We start from the raw sequence: 20,419 nt of genomic DNA, 5'->3' as shown, positions 1-20,419 counted from the left end.
TGTAAAGCCATTATATCAGAAAATTGTTATCCACCCTGAGGATTAGCTTGGGGTTGGAGTAGTCACCTGTGATTAGAATTTTACTGGAAGTAGATTGGACATGTAAAAGCAACTTCAGATCAGGCGCATTATCTAAAGCAACAAGGACCATCAACTACATAATGCATTGCATAATGATTTGTTCTTAAATTCGTGCATATAAACAATATGCTAGTTCTACGTGCACTTCACGTGGACCAAGTCAAAAGGATTCTCACAGATACAAGTAATAGAAAGTTAAATTATTGGATTAAGCTCGGGATTATCTGTTTTCTTACTTTCGATATGGAGAATGACCAGATGTTGCAGGATGCATCAAGCTTGGGATATCAATGATAAGGTTCCACATGGTACTAAACTTGCACATTTCTTCCAAGCCTATTTTTTTTATCAATGATAAGGTTCCACCTTTGTTTGATTAGTGCTGCATGTGAATATGAAACAGCATTTTTCAAGGAGCCCTGAGAACTGCATAGCACGGGCCAGATGCCAGTCATATGAAAGCCAATCCAGCAAACGCTAGTCGATTGATGGCTTCTACATTCCTCTTCTTGTGATAAAAAATGCCAGACGGCACCATCCCAAATTCACATCGAGAATGAGGAGATGGACCTTGTCAAGGAGGCCATGGAGAAGGATTGACCACTGCAACCGTGGCCGGGGAGGTGGTCTCTGGCTGAGGTCCTTTCTGGGGAAAGGGACCAGCGCAATGTTGTAGGTTCCGGACTTCCGTTCGTTAGTTATTCTAGTAACGTGTAACGGCCGTACACCCAGGGTTCTTGGGTCCTCGTTCTCAGTACCATGTACATCTCCGATGTCGTTTTGAGGGGCTAATCTTATCTGATATATTTTGCCCTAGCACCATCCATGCAGCGCTTCAGCATGCGACATGATGATAGGTACAACGTTTCATTTGGCAGAGTCATAGAATAGGCCAAATAGGAAGATCTTTTCGGGCGGCTCAACAGGCACAACGTGGCATTTAACTTTAAACTAAAACCTAAAGGCAGCCAGGATGTAGGACAAGCAATACAGAGACAAGGTTATGACATGCCAGCCAGACCACATAGGAGTTAAAAACCGGGAAAAATTGAAGAAAAAGGAAACGTTTTCACAGCATATTCTTGCGTGGTCAGCATGAATATGTAATTACTCACGCAAAATACGGGGAAAAAAGGTCTCAGTCAAACCACAAAATCTTCCAAAACGGAGTCCCCACGACTGCATCAAAATGGTGTACAATTTTGATCCGATGGGGCAAGGATCTTCAACTAATACCGCAGACATATTTTTACTAGTTCCGTTCACGTATCATTCATGCCATCTGAAATTTTGACCGTTCCAACACGCTCCTCTCCACCAACCCACTTTATCCCACAGACACAGAAGCCATCTCCATGTTCCTCTGAAAACAAAATTTCACTTTCATTAAATTAAGGACCAGATCAACTTTTTCACCGATAAAAAGAACTAACAACATTGGCCATATGCCTCCTAATTCTAACCATGGTTGCTACCTAACTTCCAACATTACACTACAATAGCAAAGCATACTTTGCACATCATAGAGTAAATCCAACACCTGCCTGCCTCTCCCATGCCAACCTCAGCCATCTCATGCAAGACAAATAAAGAATATGCACATTAAATTCAGAGAACACGAACACAGTTAAATTACATTATTGATCTTTATCAGGCATAAGTAAAGGAGGGTGATCTTCTTGGGCATACCACACGACAATAAGTCATATGCCTCCTAATTCTAACCATGGTTTCTCCCTACCTCCCAACATTACACTACAATAGCAAAGCATACTTTGCACATCGCATGGTGAATCCAACACCTGCTTGCCTCTCCCATGCCAACCTCAGCCATCTCATGCAAGACAAATAAAGAAAAATCAGATATTTTGTGCATTAAATTCAGAGAACACGAACAGTTAAATTACATTATTGATCTTTATCAGGCACGAGTAAAGGAGGGTGATCTTCTTGGGCATACCACACTACAATAGGTCATATGCCTCCTAATTCTAACCATGGTTGCTCCCTACCTCCCAACATTACACTACAATAGCAAAGCACGCTTTGCACATCACAAAGTGAATCCAACACCTGCCTGCCTATCCCATGCCAACCTCAGCCATCTCATGCAAGACAAATAAAGAAAAACAGATATTTTGTGCATTAAATTCAGAGAACACGAACAGTTAAATTACATTATTGATCTTTATCAGGCATAAGTAAAGGAGGGTGATCTTCATGGGCATCCCATCCGCTGTCGGCTTCCCTTCCTCCCTGTATGTACAACTTGCACTGAGCTTCTGGAGGGCTTAGCATTATCCAAAATCTACATTGCTGCAGAGCCTGCACATTAGAGAGAGGTGGTTCAACATCATGGTTACCAACTGGAACTAACAGAGCTAATGCCAGATATTGAATTCTGATACAATGATTCAAGTCCAGGCAGGATGTCCAACAGGACACCAAGATAGGGTAGCATCCAAAATGTCAGGATAGGACTGTCCTGCCACCATCCTAACATCCTGATTGGTACATCTTGAAATATTTTTTGTCTTAAGTATTAGAATGACAATGCATCCCATTCTATGAGAAAACTAGCATAACCCCATCCCACGAGATTTAAAACCTTGTTATGCAATGCCTCAATTTCAACTTGCACAGAAGAACAAAGTTTTATCTCTGTTTGTATTGTCTACAAACTAAAAAGATTAACAATAATACACAATGAAACAACTAAGTGATGAATCCAAGATTCGCTGTCTTAGTACCGGACCTTATATTAGTCCATCCTATTACAATGTCGGTATATGATTCGGTATAATACGAGACAGCATATCGAATGTCAATATGGTACAAGACAGCATACTGGTATGAGACTGGTACGATACAGTAAGCTCCGTACAGGACAAGATGGGATGGCATGGTAGACCATCGATGAATCCCCAACTCACAGTCATTTATGTTCACAGCGCTAATATATCATCATTGTACTGCCACAAATCCAGTGCAGGGAAGTTATCCTCCCATCAAATCCATGGAACTATAAAAATAAGATGATGACTAATCCTATTGGATGCCAACAAAGATTACTCACCCTGCTTCTCAGTCAGATACCAGTCAGCTTTCTTCATCATCAGACTGTGCAGAAGCTTTCTCCAGGCTCTTCTTCACTGGATGTGGAGATACACCTGTAATTCATGAAGTAATGAGTCAAAGTGCCTACAACAAAAAAAGTAACTACCAGTAAAAGGATGGGATAAACATCTCGCCTCTTTGTTTGTTCTTTAATGTTTAGCAATGCAACAATCAAAAGTGATTCCTTGTAACAATAGATTTTTCCATAGCACACAAGAAACAAGAAAGGAACATGCTTTGTGCATGGCTACAAAACAGCAAATGAATCATCTTTCTGACAATTTAAATTATTAGAATGACAATCTCAGTTTCTAACAAAAAATTTGTATATTCCAATCATGATTCATCTTGTTTTGAGAAACTCTCACCTCATCCCAGCATCCACCTTCCGCACTCCCAAAAATTATAAATAAATAACCACCCCCACACCCGAAAGAAATAAATAAATAAATAACACTCCTCCCCCTGTCCCAAATGCCAGGTCAAAAATGGTGCTTCACATTATAGGTCATGTATTACTTCCCTCAAGTATGTCTTATGCATGGCCTATGTTGCATCAAACACTTCCTTTACATGGAACATGTCCACTAGTTTTAGTTACTTGTTTCACTTCTAACTACAACCAAAAAAATCATGTAATTACAATTTTTACCAATAAAGCATTTCAGTTTTTCTTCACATATTATTGGAACCTTTTTCCACTAAAAAAAAATTTATATATATATATATATATATATATATATATTATTGGAACACTTCAATTAGATCCCAGAATGCTTAAATTTATACTGATGATAGGCTCCATGACAATCAACTTTAACTTCATGAAGAACAAAATCATAATAACCATGGACAATGGAATAAGAATGATAAATGAAACATCACAAAGAATTAGATATGCCTATTTCACAACAAGAGCAATCCTACAGTTTCCAACCATTCTCCTAGCATAGTACATGAGGCCAGTTCATACCAGGATAACTTGTGGGTATAGAAACAAGGATAATTGAGGTATTGAAAATCCATAAATTCCAAATTTCAATTTACCAGGTTAATTTTGTGGTGCTTGTCACATCCAAATAAGTAGGAGAGCAAATTGAAAAAAAGAATTTATCACAACATGTGTCACAGGTTACAGGTAGGGAACCAATTAAAATAGTATCTACTCTCCATATCGGTATTCCGATGTTGGAACTTGGGAGACATTTAACAAAAACATATTCTCAATAATTTCGGGATGAGAGACAAAAGGAAAAAAAATAGCTCTGGTTATACAGCTTTGTGGAATAAGACAGAATAGTTGAACTTCATAGCTTCGATAGTCCTATTTCCACTTGAGAGAAACAAGTGATCTTAATAGACAAGATCACTCTACCCATGGCAACATTTGTGAAAGACAATTTAAGATTCATAACCTGTGCAAGTTTCAAAGATGAGATTGAAACAGATATATCCTCAGATGAGTTACTGGTAATACTCATTGAGCTGGTGAAATATGGATCACCTAGCATTATTGCCACAAGACTAATGCCTAAGAGGTATGAACCAATCCCTTCTACAGTTTACCAGTAATCTTGGGGAACATTGGAAATTTATACACAAATCCCGAGCTACATCATTGGAGAAACAGCAATAACATTATACCAAAAAAAAAAAGAACAACCACCTTATAGTTAGATAGTAGGCCATATTCTATACATATTTATACATATAAATATATGCTAAATTGATAACAGCAACCGAACAGTGTTGTTCAACGAGCCATGTTTATCATGACACACATCCAAGATAAACAGGGTAATACTCAACATGCATGCATCAGCACAATATTCCACCATAAGGTGACCTCGTCTGCTCCCAAACGATATTAGAGAAAGCAAATCTAACAAAGAGATTCCAATAAGTAGATTTCTGCCCAGAAAAAGAGGACCCTCCGACTTTAAGAGTCTATGCTTTCTAATTGGTAGGAAGGCCCGATATATTTCATTCAACTAATACTCCATTATGCAATTTTTGGGGGATGAAGAAAATCTAGACCTTTATAACGTCCCACGTTTTAAAGTGTAAACAAAACTGTAGCATCAAACAATATGATTTACAAGAGACCAGATTGAAATACCAGGTTTTTCCTCAAATCTATAGATCAATATGATGACGAAAGAAAGGTCATTATTATCGTCCATTAGTAGTCCAAATGAGCCAGCGGAAACTCCCAAATAGAATCGCTGGATAACGTCCCACGTCACTCAAGAAAAGGTTGCCAATTTCACCAGAAAACATGAAATAAATTCTTATACAGAATAGATTAAGAGATAATTAGCTAAAAATTAATTTTTTATAATCAAATCATCGATGAAGACATCAGCCAATCAACCAAACCATCAAAGAAAGGGATCTGACATCTCGCACCCTTACCTTCCACGAAATAGGCGGACGAGGGCCAGCCACGGACGCTGGTGAGCGAGAGGATCTCCTCCTCCGTCATCGGGTTCTTGAGCTTGCCAATGAGTTCCACCACGCCGTAGGGCCGCTTCCGCGGCGGGACCCAGTAGGAGGCGCCCGGCATGAAGGGGAGCCAGTCGGGGGCGGATCGGCGGACAATAATCCCGTGGATGGCGTCCTCGAGGCGGCGCATCCCGAGGACCTCCACATCCGGGCCGGTCGCCTCTGTCTCCAGGTCCACCTCCACGAGCAGCGCTTTCTCCGGCCGGCTCGCCCGGCCACGGCGGCCCTCGAGGCGGGCGGGCGGCTGCTGGAGGAGGCACGCTCTGGTTGGATCGTGGATTAGGGTTTGGGACTGCCTAATAAGGGTTTGAGAAAGGACGCGAGCCATCGCGGAGAGAGAGAGAGAGAGAACAGAAAGGAGATCGAGAAGAAACGAGAGAGATGAAAGAGAAAAGCGGTATCTAATTATTTACAGGGAATGGGCGATGTCGGGGTGTCGAGTTTGTGGTTGGTTTGGAGAGGGAAGCGTGTAAGATGGCAGGGCTCGGGTCAAATAATGCGCGGCTCTTCTAACGAATTCCAGGGGGTCGTGGGCTGGTAACGGTATCCGGCGCCCAGCGTTTTCCAACGCAGATGGTCCCGTATAGAAAATGTATGCGGGAAAGGAGGACCTGCTATTGCGTCATGCATGACCATGTTGCTGATTCATGCACCAGTACAATTGGAAAATGCCTTTTTTGGTAAAAAAGTATTTCATTGATTAATACCTTTAGCTGCGATACTAACAAAATCCTTGAACGGCTAATATATAACAAAGCAGCAACAGATAAAAGAGGCTCAAGGACCATACAAAAGTATTCGTTACATGAAACAGCATCACCTAAGATATATTAATGAAATATAGTGGCGAAAGTAGAGAATGGAAATAAGAGGAGAATGCAGATTATTATTATTATTTTTTATTTTTTATTTTTAAAAATACAGCTATCCGAAATTTATTTTTAATTTTACCGTCCACACATGAAATTACGGCCACCTAAGCCCACCTCAAGCCTAACTGGCCAGATGAGATAGAAATCACCACTTAAACTTGTGATTTCAATGAAATCGCCACTTAGTTCGATAATTTTGCTGAATTTGCATGCTCTTCCCTTCTTTGCACTGGATGCACACCAAAGGGCCACGCTGGAGAGAGTGGCAAAGCCGTATGCAAGGGGTGATGCAGGCAGCTAAGGGGTTGGAATGCGATGTCGAAGGTACAGAGCAAAGATTAAGGGGGCGGTGCGGGTGGTTAGGGGGTGGCTCGCGCAACCAAGGGGCTATGCGGGTGACCACGGGGCAGCGCGAGCGGTGTGGGTGGCCAAAGGACAATATGGGGGGCCATGGGGGGGTGGGGTGTGGGTTCGTGGTGGGATAAGTGAGGGCGGCGATGGAGACGGCCACGGAGGGCGTGGGGTGTAGGTTCATCGAGGCGTGGCATATTGGGGAAGAAGAAGAAAAAATAAATAAATAAATATAATAATAATAAAAATAATAAAAAATACATGAAAAAAATAATAAAAATAATAAAAATAATAAAAATAATAAAAATAATAATAAATTTTTAAAAATTTTTAAAATAGAATGTTTTTTGTAATAAAAAATAGATTTTACAATTAATATTTTTAACAAAATATTTTAAAAATTATTTTTTAAAATTGATAAATTATTATTATTTTAAAAACCTATTTTGAAATAAAAGAGAAGGAAAGAAAAAAATAGATTTTTAAAATAATAATAAAATATTTATTTAAAAAATATTGAAAAATACTTAAAAATAAGAAAAATAGGAAAAAATAAAAAATAAAAATAACTAAAATAATAAAATATGTGGAAGGAAGCATAATAAAATACATGTAATAAAAAATAGATTTTTAAAATAATGATAAATTATTATTTTTAAAAAAATTAAAAAATAATTATAAATATTAATTTTAAATGATAATTATGAAAAATACATGGAAGCAAAAAAGAAGGAAGATTTTTAAAAAATAATAAAATTTTATTTTTAAAATTGCCTAGCCAAAAAAGCATCGAAGGAAAAGAAAAAATATTAAAAAAAAAAAAAAACTTAAAAATAAGAAAAAAATTCATGCTATGTGGAAGGTGGAAGCAGCAACTAGTAAGTCACCCTAAAATAGAGTGACTCTATAAGTCATTCTATCGTAGGATGATTTATAGTCGTTCTATTATAGAATAATTTTTTTATTTAGATAAAATATTGAAAGTCATTAGTTAATTTATATATTTAATTTATACTTTTATATTTTATTATAATTATTATTATATAAATTAAAATAATAAAATTATGTATATTTTATTTTTCACAACAAAGTGATATAAATATAAATTTTTATTCAAAAAAATATTATGGCCGGTAGTAGCTTTTTTTTAAAAAAATTAAAAAAAAAAAATCTTCTATCAATGCATGCATGATTTGCAAGCCAATCGACTGCTTGGTTAGCCTCTCGATAGATACAAGAAATTTTAACGATTGAGAAGAGACCGAATCCACATATTGATGTCTTAAAACTAGAGAGAGTTGGGCAGCTTATTATTTGCATCATGAGTTAGCCAGGAGACAACAACGGAGGAAAGGAATCACCCTATAATCAAACACCTTCGGAGTGAAAACATGAAGTAAGAGCATGCAAACCAAGCCAAGCAGCAGCGAGCTTTGCATGTGGTATTGAGCAATGAGATAGAAGTTTGTCGCTTGTGCATAGAAGAGCACGTTCATATCTTTGAATGATAAAACCTGGAGCTGTTTCATTCTTTTGAACAATTCCATCAAAGTTGACTACCAACACCCCAAATGGAGGGAGTAGTCAGGAAATAAGATTAGGAGCCAAGGACTGCTAAGTAACCAGCAAAGGGTTGCCCTAGTTGTTTGATTGGGTGCCAGCAGAAATGGAGTCATAAGAGAACTGATATTGATAAAAGGAGAAGCATAATCACAACAAATTATCCGGAGTAGTGTGAACATTTTGAAGGAGATGCTTATTATGAGCATCCCAAATAAGAGAGGTCATATAAGCAGTCATAGCTTTTACCTCCCTCTCTACCTGGGCATTGGCTAAAAAATCAAGCAAAGCCGACACTAAAAGTAGTTGAAAAGTCGGGAAAAGGTGGGCCAAAATAGCCAAGAATTTTGAGCATCAGACGGCCGATTGGAGGGAACCTCCTAAGAGGCAACCAAGTCAAGATCCATAGACGACCTTGCCGATGCTGACAACCCCTCTATAGAAGGGCCAGACGAAACCCTAATTTTTCTCTAACTATTTGGCTCATATCATTAAGTAGGAGTCAACGCATCATTGAAAAATGCTCTTATGACACAAATATCACACGGGTCTTTTTCTTTTCCCCTTATCTTTGTGTGAGACTTGTGGCTGAATTTTAAATGTAGTGCCTGATCTAGAAAAGAGAATAATTTTTAGTATGATGATTCATGATCGTCTAGCTGCACTAATTAATTTAGTTTGCTTTTGTAAAGATGCCCGAAAGAAATGCACAAATCTGATATGAATGGCTTGCATGGTGGCTCTCTTTGTGACATCATATCAATGGCCATCCAAAGGTGGACATGTATGCACTCATTAGATACTTCACATGCAACAAGGTGCATGTAGTTCATGGACTCGCAAAAACATGTGTCAGTTGGCTCACCTTGCCAACAATACTGGGGTTGTTTGGTTGGGGAGAATAGAATCAAGATCTAGAATGAAAATCAAAATGGATGAGTCCCATTCCAACCGCTTGATTGAAGGAGTCTCATTCTAATTTCAGAATGAAATGTGAATGACTCAATCTATCTAAAACCCAATCCGTACTCTTCTTTATGATTCAAATTTTTATTCTGATTTTAATTTCAATTTTGATCGCAAACTAAATGTTTTAAAAAATTTGTTCGCTCCGATTTCTATTCCAATCCATTCCGATTCCCGTCGTAAACCAAGCAATGGTGCTTAAAGCTCCAAAGCAGTGCCTCCCATGGGCAAGGTTGTTGAAACATATCTTTTATCACACATAAAAGATGATCCTCAAATAATAAATACTCAAAACTAATTGTTGCACGCTTTTGGGATGAATTTAGTAAGAGCCTCTTGCCAGGCTAGATGAGGAAGCGGATGAATATGGGGTGAAAGAGAAATTTCTTATGCACCACAGGTGATGTAGAAAATCCGACATGGAGTATACCATCTTGCTCCATTGATCCACGTAATCATCACTTTCCAATATATATTTAATACCTGTAGTTCCGTTCTTTCATTTAAAATTTTGAATGACAAAAATACCCCTGCTGTTTTGAAAAAATTATGATATCCTGTGACATATTATATCATCTTGCATCAAATTATAACTTTCTACATACAGGATATCATAATATGACCCAGAATGTCATAATATAGGAGTATTTTTATCCACCTACTTTCCAACGCACAATGTCTGTAGTTCTGTTTTTTCATTTAAAATTTTGAATTATGAAAATACCACTATTCTTTGAAAAAAATTATGACATCCTGCGGCATATTATGACATCCTACATCAAATTATGACTTTCTGCATGTAGGATGCGATAATATCGTACTGGAAGTAATAATATGGACATAAGATGTCATAATTTTTTTTAAAGAACATGAAATATTTTCATCATTTAAATTTTTTAATAAAAAAATAAAACTGCAGGCATTAAATGATGTTGGAAAACAGTAGCAACATGAACCAATCAGATAAGATGGTGTGCTCCACATCAAATTTTTTACACCGCTCGTGGTGCATAAAAAAATTTCTCATGGGGTGAAATCCAGAATGGACTTGCTATGTTAAAACAGAATTAATATTAAAACTGTCCTATGCCTACATATAACAAAGTGCACCATGGTTTGCCAAAGTATCATGAATACAACAAAATGGAGTCCTGAATCGGTAGACAATAAATATCCATTACAAAGAATGAAAGAATACTTGGCCATGAGAAACTTCAACAACAGACTCGACTATACAAGAAGGTCCTCTCAATGCACCATGCAGCGACCCTTTTGAATAATATTATGGAAAATAGTAAAAAAATACAATGCTTTTGAGGAGGAAAAAAAAGGAATGACCTTCTCAAATCAAATTTGAGTTTCCTTGTTGTGGAGCACCTTGAGGGAAGCCGCCAAATGGATCACCAAAGGGATTTGCAGAGCCCATCTGGGGATAAGGATATTGGGGTTGATAAGCGTGCGGAACCATTGTCATCTGTTGCTGCTGATAGTACTGCTGCTGCTGCTGATAATAATACTGCTGTTGCTGCTGCGCCATCAAAGCCATCTGGACATTGGGCGGAGGTGCGATGCTGTTGGACATGGCAAACGGGTCCCTGGAGTCAAATGGATTGGCAGCTGCGCCAATTTGTTGTCTCCTGGATGAATCTTCATACAGGCTATCAAGCAAGAGCTTGTCAAACCCGCCAGCCTGTTCGGGCCAAACAATATCATTGAATAAGAATTGGGGATTCATGTCCCTGAAGACTTTACCATCTTGGTAAACTAGCACCTCCAGTATAAAACTAAATAAATGATCTCTATTTCCTATGGAAATGATGATTTTGGTAAAGCATTATATAAAAAAGTTTGGGCAAACTTTCAATCGATGGAATAAAGCATGCATGCTAAAACGCAATAATAACAAACCAGTTTGCTTTCGACCACATAGCTGGTGTTGCTGCTTGGAGTAGTGACCAGTGCTAACTCCCATCCTGAAGAATCAGTTCCACCTCCAAGCAAGTCACGAGTTGCTGTGGGCTTTGAATCATCCCCTGCAAATAAACAAAAAAAAGGGTTAAATTAAGCAGAAAAGAATAATAGATCTACTCATCCACCAGTGCAAAGCAGAGAGGATCAAATATCTAAATTCAAAGATTTTTTCTGCTTGCATAAGAATTTCTTTTGTTTAAGCATCTCTCATATTCAAGTGTAACAAAAGGGAAACAGATCTCCATTTACACAGTTAACATTTAGCATATCAATGACTGCAAAAATGGAGGCTTGATTTAAAATCAGCAAAAATTGCAGATAACATGGAACTACCAGGCTGAATGATGGCTAGAGCCAATGCATTGCTTTGCTCAAGCTCAGCTGCAACAGGATTTATTTCATCCAAACCCTGCATGATGACAAGAGAGATGGACTTAAATCTTGAATCATAGACCCACTGCAAAAGAAGATATAAAAGGAGATAGGAAAACCACCAATAAATCTCCAGTAGTTGCAGGTTGAGCTTCAGGCTCAGGGATGGTTTCTGGTGGTTCTTCGACATCCGCAGGAGGCTCTTTCTCCTCTTCCACAGGAGCTTTTTTGCTCTCTGAAGGAGGAGATGCTTCTTCTTCTTGATTGTAAGTTAGTAAATTTGTTTCTTGATATTCCTATTTAAAATTGGTGAAGACTAAGTTACAATTAATTTATACATGTTCCTGAAAAGCTTCAATCAGAAGAATGCCATTATGCAAGAAATACATCTATGTATATTCTTTTTACTTTATTTCCTATTGATAGTGAATGCGTACAAAACATAACAGGCAAGAGACTAATTATGAATTGAAATGAGACAATCCTTCCAGCAAGCCCGTCAAGAAAGACAAAAAAAAAAAGGGCATGTATGAGAGTTGCAACCTTCAAGGTTCCTTACTACAATTAACCATATCGAGTGCACCTTAGTTTAACCAAGCCTTCTCTCAGTGGAAATAAGCAAAGGCGAGAAAAAAAGGACAATATGAATGACAAAGAACTTAATAAACCTGATCAGAATGTTATGAGTGATGATAACCAGGCCTTTCGTGAAGCCGTGACCAAACATCTTAAGAATGAGAAATTTTAAATAGTCCAGTGCAACAAGAGTAAAAAATATGAAAATGAAATCTTATGTCAAGGTGCTCTCTTTATGCTGTAGCTCCATATTATTTTCCCAAAGAGACAAACAAGAAGCACAGCCATCACTAATAGGTGTATAAATTAATTTATAGAATATAATATCCCATAAAAAACCTGGTCTCTAAGCATTTCATTGTTGTGATCACATCCATATATCAAATACTCAATTTCTTGATTCAGTCACACACCCTACACATGTCAAATAAAACTATTAATACACTCACTGACACCAACTACTCAAAAATTAGGTTCACTGTAAAATCTATAAGTATCTAAAATATTAATCAAGGAAATCACTCAAAAGCTGTTGATTGGGAAATATCTATCTATCTGAAAAGGCAAAAGAATTAATATAAAGAAAGCACACAATCAAGCTATCTTTATCAATCCATGACCAAGAAGCAAGGAAGAATGAGAAGATTTTCACTTAAAACTTCTTTTTTTTTTCATTTATGTTGAAACATAGATATTTTGACATCTCAATCACCGGTAACATTCTTAAACTCTAAATGCAAAACATGGAAAAATATATCAAAGAATGTCATCAAACTACTAGCAGCTCCAAACTGTATTATTAGTACACATATCAAAAGCAAGTTTCACACACTACAAACTTGAATACACTTACAAGTGCCTTGCTTGATCCAGAACCAACTCGAGGTGCTTCTTTAATGTATTCCTCCATTGTTGCTAGAAATGAAGGAGGTGGCTGTAGAAAAGGTCAACCCGCAAAAGAAATCACCATAAGCAGGAAAATGATGGATAAATAAAATAATCTACCCACCAATTGGCAAGTAGGTCTCCAGACCTGCCAACTGGCCTTCTAAATTTCACTGCAAGCTCCTCTCTTGTCTAAAGATGCCTTAATCAGAACATGGCACCAATTCAATGGTTGAAATCAGGTTTAGAACCAGTCATAGAATACTTAACTGTAAAGAATCTAGTTCAGCTTCATATAAACCCCATATAAATGGGTTGGAGCATGTTAATTAAGAAATGTATATAACCCTACATGAAAAAAGGGAAGTAAGTAAAACCTGTCTCAGAGTTGGAAACTGAAAATTCCTGGCAAGATCCAAACACTTGCAAAACTCATAGAAATCAGAAAGATTTTCTGCCTGTGAAGAATTATAAGTCAAAGCTCAACAAAAGATTATTTCTCTGCCAAGTAAAATATCAACAAGATAATTTCAACAAAGACTTCTGTTGTGATGGCATTTCTCTGCCACAAATGCAATAGAATTTTTGAGAAGAAAAATTAATACCTGCTGTCCTGCTCTTTTATAGATATCTAGGGCTTTGATGGCATCATATTTTGACATCTCAAAGAACTGCATCAAATTAAAAGAGGTTGAATGGAGAAACAAAACTAGAGATTGAAGATCCCATCACCAATTAAAAAAATATGTAACAAGTTAAAATGATAATACCATATCTACGAGATTGATGATCCCATCATTAATCGCACAATAGATTTTGAAGCTCTCTTTCAAAACCTAAATAATAAAAATTGGAAAATGCCATAAGTTTCATTTTTATATCTGAGAAAGAAAGTGATTACTTTGTATAGCAAGTGCATCCTGGTGAATCCTAATTACTTCTTTCGATCCTTTTCCCTTTTACAGAGTATAATGTGGGAGTAGCTATTTTAAGAAGCCGTAAAGTGAAGAAGAGTATAAAGAAAAGGACAAAAAAGAACATGATTTTCCAGACATTCACATGCAATGGAGAAATAAAAGTTTGACCAACCTCAGTTGATAGAGACAATGGTTGGCAAACATTAGGCAAAATTAGTAATAAGGAAATCCTTGTACTATTTGGCAGAACAATGCTAAGAGAAAAGAAAGATCGAAACACTCTCTAAGCCTATATCAAGGAGAAAAGGCACTTCTTTCTTGATCTTTGAAAAATTACTCTTTTCCTTTCCTACCAAATAAACCCCAGAAAAGATATGGAAGCAGCATCCTGTGACACCTATCCTCATGATAATGAGAAAGAAAACAGAGATCAAAATAGAAATCTAACATATTAGAAAAAAAAAGTTCCTCTATAAAAGAAAATAAAAAGGAAATAGGGGCTAGGGTTGAGCCTTAAGGTGATTGAATAACTTAATTAATGTCAGATGTACTTCCCTCGTAAGGACCCAGGTTAGAATTTAGATGGCAATAGGCATGGAAAAAGATTAGAGTAAGGCTTCTAAAACTTGCAAAAAATGTAACAAATGTTCAGGTTTCTGAAATTTTCTGAAAGGAACTGAGCCTCAATTAAAAGTGAAATGTGAAGGGATTGCAACTAACAGCTTTGCTATTTTAGAAGTAATTTAAGGTACAAACTTTAAAATTCTAGAAAATAAAATAGTTTCAAAGGGCTTAGCTTAAGAATTCCAGAAGATAAATTTAAAATATAAAACAGAATGTTAATACGATATGAGGAAAAGAAATAGCTTGCTTGGATCATCACAAGCTACACATCTTTATTTGTTGTTGGAGTCATCACTTCGAAACTTGGAGTCCAACACCATAAGAAAATATGTAAAAAGAAATTCTGAGATCACTACTGAACACTTGTTCAGATTTGTCATTCCTTTAAACATGCAGCTGAAGACTTCTGAAATTAATATTGCACCCATACTAATAACCATACAAATATACAATTAAATCCTCCTAGTTAATTGTATTATCAAAGTTCAAATCCTGACAGATCCTACCTAAAACAAACTCTTGATCCTAAAAAACTGAAGGACACATAAATCACCAAAATGTCAGAAGACAACTTAGAAAGCCATGGTCTGGTTTTAAACTCACTCTACAAAATAACATTAAAAATCAAGTGAAAAGAGAATGATACTGAGTAATAGAACACCTAAGCTACTTTTAGACTAATAAATGAGAATACAATTAAAATTAGTAAAGATAGTTCATTTTTTTTAACAAAAAAACTATTTCTAGATCATGGTGATGCATATTCTAATGCTTATCAAGATAATTAGAGTGCTTTAAAAATGATAATAGGGATGCATACCAGAGCTAGTGCATACTGAATAAGGTAGTTTCCGCATGCTGCTCCCTCAGGCTACAATAAATGAAGATGATAAATCGGGAAAAAGAAATAAACAGAATGAAGTGAAGAAGCAGGTATTAGATGTATAACTACTTGAGATTCTTCAATTATACTAATATTAAAATATAACGGTTATGTATGAATCACCACCTGGCAGCCAATAAGGCGAAATAGTAGCTGTTGCAAGGCAGGCAACTGCTCTAGCAAGTCCACACAACCTAAAGTTCTTGTTCTACTATGCCCCTGAAAATTTGCATTGAAAATGAAATACAGAGAAGAATAAAATCATAATGGAATTTTTATACAAAACATAAAATCACGAAAAAAAATAAAAGACAGCCAAAGCACCTTGGGAGCCCCCTGCGCAGACCTCATCAGACGCTCTGATTCAATATCATATTTTAAAACCCTAAAACACTCAAGCCGTTCCTCTAGAAAGAGTGCATAAGTTCGAACCCATGCAGAGCAATCCCAAGCTACAAGGGCCAAAAATGGCATGAACAAAACCAAAGATTCTCTGGGAAACACAAACATATATATGTACCAGTCAGAGTCAGAGAAATTAACCTAGAGGACTTGAATCATCTTTGAAGTTTGAGATTTGTAAAATATTTCCTCTATGAGAATAACTCAACATCTCCTCTTTGAATGTAGGATCACCCTCTCTCAATGTCCTGTGAATAACTATCAATGTTTTCAATGCAACCTGTGGAATTTCATCAATATATCATTATTCATCTGGAATAGATATACATACTCCCAGACTATACCAACTTTATTGCAAATGATAATCATGTGAAACTCAAATTCAACTGATTTAAGGCTCTAGAATTAACTAAAGGTTTAATTGGTGAAGTTCATCCCATCTACAATAGGAACAAGGCACGTTAAAGGATGATGGAGCATAGTGAAAGATCACTCACCCTTTGAAATCAAATAGTTAGCTTTGACCACTATGAAATTTCAAGAGTACATCAAAAATTATAATTCTTTACTTACTATTAGTAATGTAAACATCATACACCCCACATAAGAGTTTAGCAAAGAGCGGTTTAGAGAATGCAATAATCTTTTCCTAAAAACTGTATCTGTACCAAGATAGACCCAAAAGGAATCCAATGTAGATGACATACCAAGAGCAACAGCGATAATGTCGATTATTGTTAACTTGGTATGTGAATAGTTAACAATGGTCAAAAAATATTTAAAATACGAACTGTGGTTCAGAAAGAAATGAAGCTGCATTGGACTTTGACAGGAATGAACACATTCATCAATGCACAATTAAAATAATGTCAACTGTAATTCCTATTAAAAGTTATGCTAATGAAAAGGCAAGGTAAGTTTGGTTGCTCTTCAGAAAAACTTAATTCTTTAGGAAAAATTTAGTTTTCCATTAGTTTATTTCAACAAAAAAAAAAAAAAAGACAAGTTTGGAAAGCTTATTTGTAGGTCTCTAGAAACTATTTCCTTTTCCATAGGACATTTCTTCTTCTTTTTTTTAATTTTTCTTTTTCCATGTATTTTCTTGTAATCAAATATACCCCAAGGAAAACAGGTATGGCAAAAGTTACATCAATAAGAAACAGGAAATAAAGGTCCCATCAAGGAATCAGAGAAACTTATCAGAATATGTCGGAGTGGGTACACTGCAGTGTTTTTCAATAATTACAAGGCTGTGCTTGAAGGTTTCAATATCAAAATCACAACTTGATCCTTTTTGGTTGTCAAAAGGAGAAGGTTCAGAAATGGAAAATGGAAAAAATATAGAAGTTTTCATTTAAAAGAAGAAGAAGAAGAAGAAAACATATTGAGGTTTCCAGGAAAGAAAAATCTAGACTTAGTAAACTTTACTCAGAGTGCAATATTCCTAATTTCATGGTTTTAAGGCTTCTATGAATTAGTTGCACAATTTCCTCATATTATCAAATCAGATACACCCTAAATATTTGCATGCATTTCGTGTGATTCCATGAGTTTTTTCTTTGTTGCTCCAGTCATTTCAGAGTGTCTTTCTTGTCCATTCCTCCTGGAGAAACTGAATTATATCTAGCACCTAGTCACTTTTCCAGGAAACACTGGGATGAATGGAACATGTGTTTCCTGGCAACTGTGATCCAAATGGAGGAGTTTATTTATTCCAAGATTTATATTAAACTGTCACCAACGCTCCCTCCCCAAGCACTCACCTCAACAAATTCAAGGTCGAAATATTTATGAAGTCCATTTCTATCAATCACGTAGCATGATTAACGTACTATGTCAAAGAGAATCTTCAATAATAAAAAACTGTTGTGCACTAAAAGCATAGTTTTGAACAAGTAAAACTTAGCAGGCATGTAACCTTTTATATTTGTTTTTGTTCCGTAAACCACCTTGACATAATGCTCGTACTCTACCTATTTTGCACATTTAATATCAGTGTTCTTTCTACCAAAGAGAAAGCATAGAGATTTTCTCAAATCTTCTTTGACAAATACAAGGCAATTCATTTTCTCAAAGAAGATTTTAAAATGGCTATTCTTGAAAGCAGTTTTGCAGAAAAAATAGAAACACAAGATGAGTTTCCACTTAAACTAAATTTTGTCATGCAAGACTGAAGACTCCATCTCCCTCCACATTTTGTCCTTTTTAGATGCTAACCATAGGCCACCAACACGAATGACCTTTTTTTTCCGAGCAAGTAATCCATTTTCAGATCTATAGGCTTCAGAATTAGGGGAAAAAAGGCTAATTAATCAACTGGCAATGGGCATGAGGTTATACCACATTCCCAATAACAATATATATATATATATATATATATATATATATATATATATCACTAACCATATGTTACAGTGATATATATATTAAATAAAAAAGATTCTTTCTTTTTCAGAAAAAGGAAAAAAATACCGTCCAGTTGCGTGTCTTGGATAGCCTTCTCGCAAGGGCATATATGCAGTAAGCTATATCAGCCCGCGGGCGAACCGCGGATGTAGCAGCAAATATTTCTGATAAAAAATTTACAAAAAAACCATTAAATATAGATATCTATATAATTATCACAAAAGCCGAAACTCGAAATCATACTATTTACAGAAGAACTGGAATAAAAAATATTCAAAAATTTCAAGATTTATCTCTCAATCGGAACAAATTTGTAATCTATCAACCAATTTTCACCAGCATTCACCAAAAAATGACAAATTCCAATTGGTCAATAAAGAAAAGAAACCAGCACTCGACAATCCGGCGCCAAATCAACTCACTTCTAACATGTCGTTCCTTCGGAGGGCACTCGACGTGGTTCGTTGCCTTCACGATCGCAATGTCCAGTTCCTTCCATGAAATCAACAAGAAAACACGAGCAAGAACAGATCAGACACCAGAAACTGATCAAATTCAAAGAACTAAAGAAGAAGAAGAAGATATCAAAAGGAGGGACGCCACGAACCTTGAATTCGCTGTTGACCTTGGCAAGGCCGACCTTGGTGGAGTCCTTGATGGCTCCGTAGGCCTTCCGCCAGGTCTGGAGAGTCCCCATCCCCCCGCCCGTCGAACTCCTAATCCAAACCCTACGCCTACCTTCCTGCCTTCTGTGACCACCACCGCAGGAGGAGAACGAGGACGATAGGAGAGGGAGAGAGAGAAGAGAGAGAAAGCCAGCCGATCTCTCCGGCGATCGTAACCGCGAGTTTTATTCTAACCACCACCTTCGACCCTTCCCTCCTCCCGCTTATAACGCGCCGAGGTTAAAACAAGAATGTTGATAAAAGTACTCTTATTTTTGATATACGCACTGTAATCTATTTCTCCCAGCAAAACAGGCTGAAATGAGAGTTCTCGTCATAAAATGGAGTGTATTTAGGAAGTCTCGACCTCGTTGCAATGGGTCCCAGAGGAGCAAGTTTAGACAAAAGTATTTCACGGAGGGAACATTGGGCTCTTTTCCTAAATAATATAAAAAAAAAAATTTATTTACATAACTAATACAAATTCTAACTTATTTACTAAAATAATATTAAAAAAAAACATCATTTTGAATAATATTTTCTTCCTGCCATATCACCCATATTTTTCCACGTAAGCATCATACGAAAAATAAAAAAATAAAAAATATTATTTAAAATAGAGTTTTTAAAAATACTATTTTGAATGGCATTTTTAAAAATACTATTTTTAATGACGTTTTAAAAAACGCCATTCAAAATAACGTTTTCTATTTTTTCTTCCAAAAAAAAAAGAAAAAAATCGAAGAAGAACGAGAAAAAAATAAATTTTAAAATTTTAAATTAATAAATAAATTAAAATTTTAATTTTGAATAAAATTTAAAATATAAAAATTTGAATTTGTAATTCAAATAAAAAAGAATTTTAGATGATTTTAGATGATTTATTTTTTTTCAAATTAATTTTTTAAGAAAAATATCTAAACAAAAATCTTAAAAATTTAAAAAATTAAAAATATCATAGAAAAAAAAAAAGAAAGAAATATGAAAGAAATAAAAATTATAAATTTAAATTTAAAAAAATAAAAATTTTAAATTTAATTCAAAAATATCATTTCAAATTCTAGCCAAAAATGTTCAAAAAAATAAAAAAAATAAAAAGTGCATTAAAAAATCAAAATTTTAAAAAAATCAAAAAAAATAAGAATTATAATTTGAAATTTAAAAGAAATAAAATTTTTAAAATTAATTAAAATAAAAATATCATTTCAAATTACTTTCTCAAATTCAAATTAATTTATTTAAAAAATATTTCAAAGAAATAAAAAA

The 20,419-nt window shown here is 35.8% G+C and overlaps 2 protein-coding genes across 2 annotated transcripts; both read right to left on the bottom strand.

Annotated features, from left to right (window-relative positions):
• Positions 1-1,930: 1,930 nt before the first annotated feature.
• LOC105039322 (uncharacterized) lies at positions 1,931-6,176 on the bottom strand. Its single transcript, XM_010915438.3, has 3 exons — positions 5,614-6,176; positions 3,158-3,251; positions 1,931-2,406 (listed from the first exon to the last, which is right to left on the bottom strand). The coding sequence occupies exons 1-2, from the start codon at positions 6,029-6,031 to the stop codon at positions 3,181-3,183; spliced, it is 489 nt and encodes a 162-aa protein (XP_010913740.1). The 5' UTR covers positions 6,032-6,176; the 3' UTR covers positions 1,931-2,406; positions 3,158-3,180.
• A 4,406-nt stretch (positions 6,177-10,582) lies between these two features.
• LOC140854830 (putative clathrin assembly protein At5g57200) lies at positions 10,583-19,342 on the bottom strand. Its single transcript, XM_073250874.1, has 15 exons — positions 19,096-19,342; positions 18,911-18,980; positions 18,555-18,652; positions 16,224-16,362; positions 16,005-16,132; positions 15,807-15,899; positions 15,618-15,668; positions 14,027-14,092; positions 13,862-13,927; positions 13,634-13,714; positions 13,225-13,305; positions 11,918-12,091; positions 11,757-11,832; positions 11,361-11,485; positions 10,583-11,142 (listed from the first exon to the last, which is right to left on the bottom strand). The coding sequence occupies exons 1-15, from the start codon at positions 19,183-19,185 to the stop codon at positions 10,795-10,797; spliced, it is 1,686 nt and encodes a 561-aa protein (XP_073106975.1). The 5' UTR covers positions 19,186-19,342; the 3' UTR covers positions 10,583-10,794.
• Between the last annotated feature and the right edge of the window lie 1,077 nt (positions 19,343-20,419).

The sequence above is a fragment of the Elaeis guineensis genome, chromosome 1 (assembly GCF_000442705.2).
Source record: "Elaeis guineensis isolate ETL-2024a chromosome 1, EG11, whole genome shotgun sequence".
NCBI classification, from domain to species: Eukaryota; Viridiplantae; Streptophyta; class Magnoliopsida; order Arecales; family Arecaceae; genus Elaeis; species Elaeis guineensis.
Note: the sequence above shows the minus strand (reverse complement) of the source record. Positions and strands in the feature narration are given on the sequence as shown.

Coding starts and splice junctions, on each gene's coding strand:
- LOC105039322 (XM_010915438.3), bottom strand. CDS start 6,031: ATGGCTCGCGTCCTTTCTCAAACCCTTATTAGGCAGTCCCAAACCCTA. Junction 3,252..5,613: donor GTCCGCCTATTTCGTGGAAG/GTAAGGGTGCGA, acceptor CATGAATTACAG/GTGTATCTCCACATCCAGTG.
- LOC140854830 (XM_073250874.1), bottom strand. CDS start 19,185: ATGGGGACTCTCCAGACCTGGCGGAAGGCCTACGGAGCCATCAAGGAC. Junction 18,981..19,095: donor AGGTCAACAGCGAATTCAAG/GTTCGTGGCGTC, acceptor ATTTCATGGAAG/GAACTGGACATTGCGATCGT. Junction 15,669..15,806: donor TTCGCCTTATTGGCTGCCAG/GTGGTGATTCAT, acceptor CATTTATTGTAG/CCTGAGGGAGCAGCATGCGG.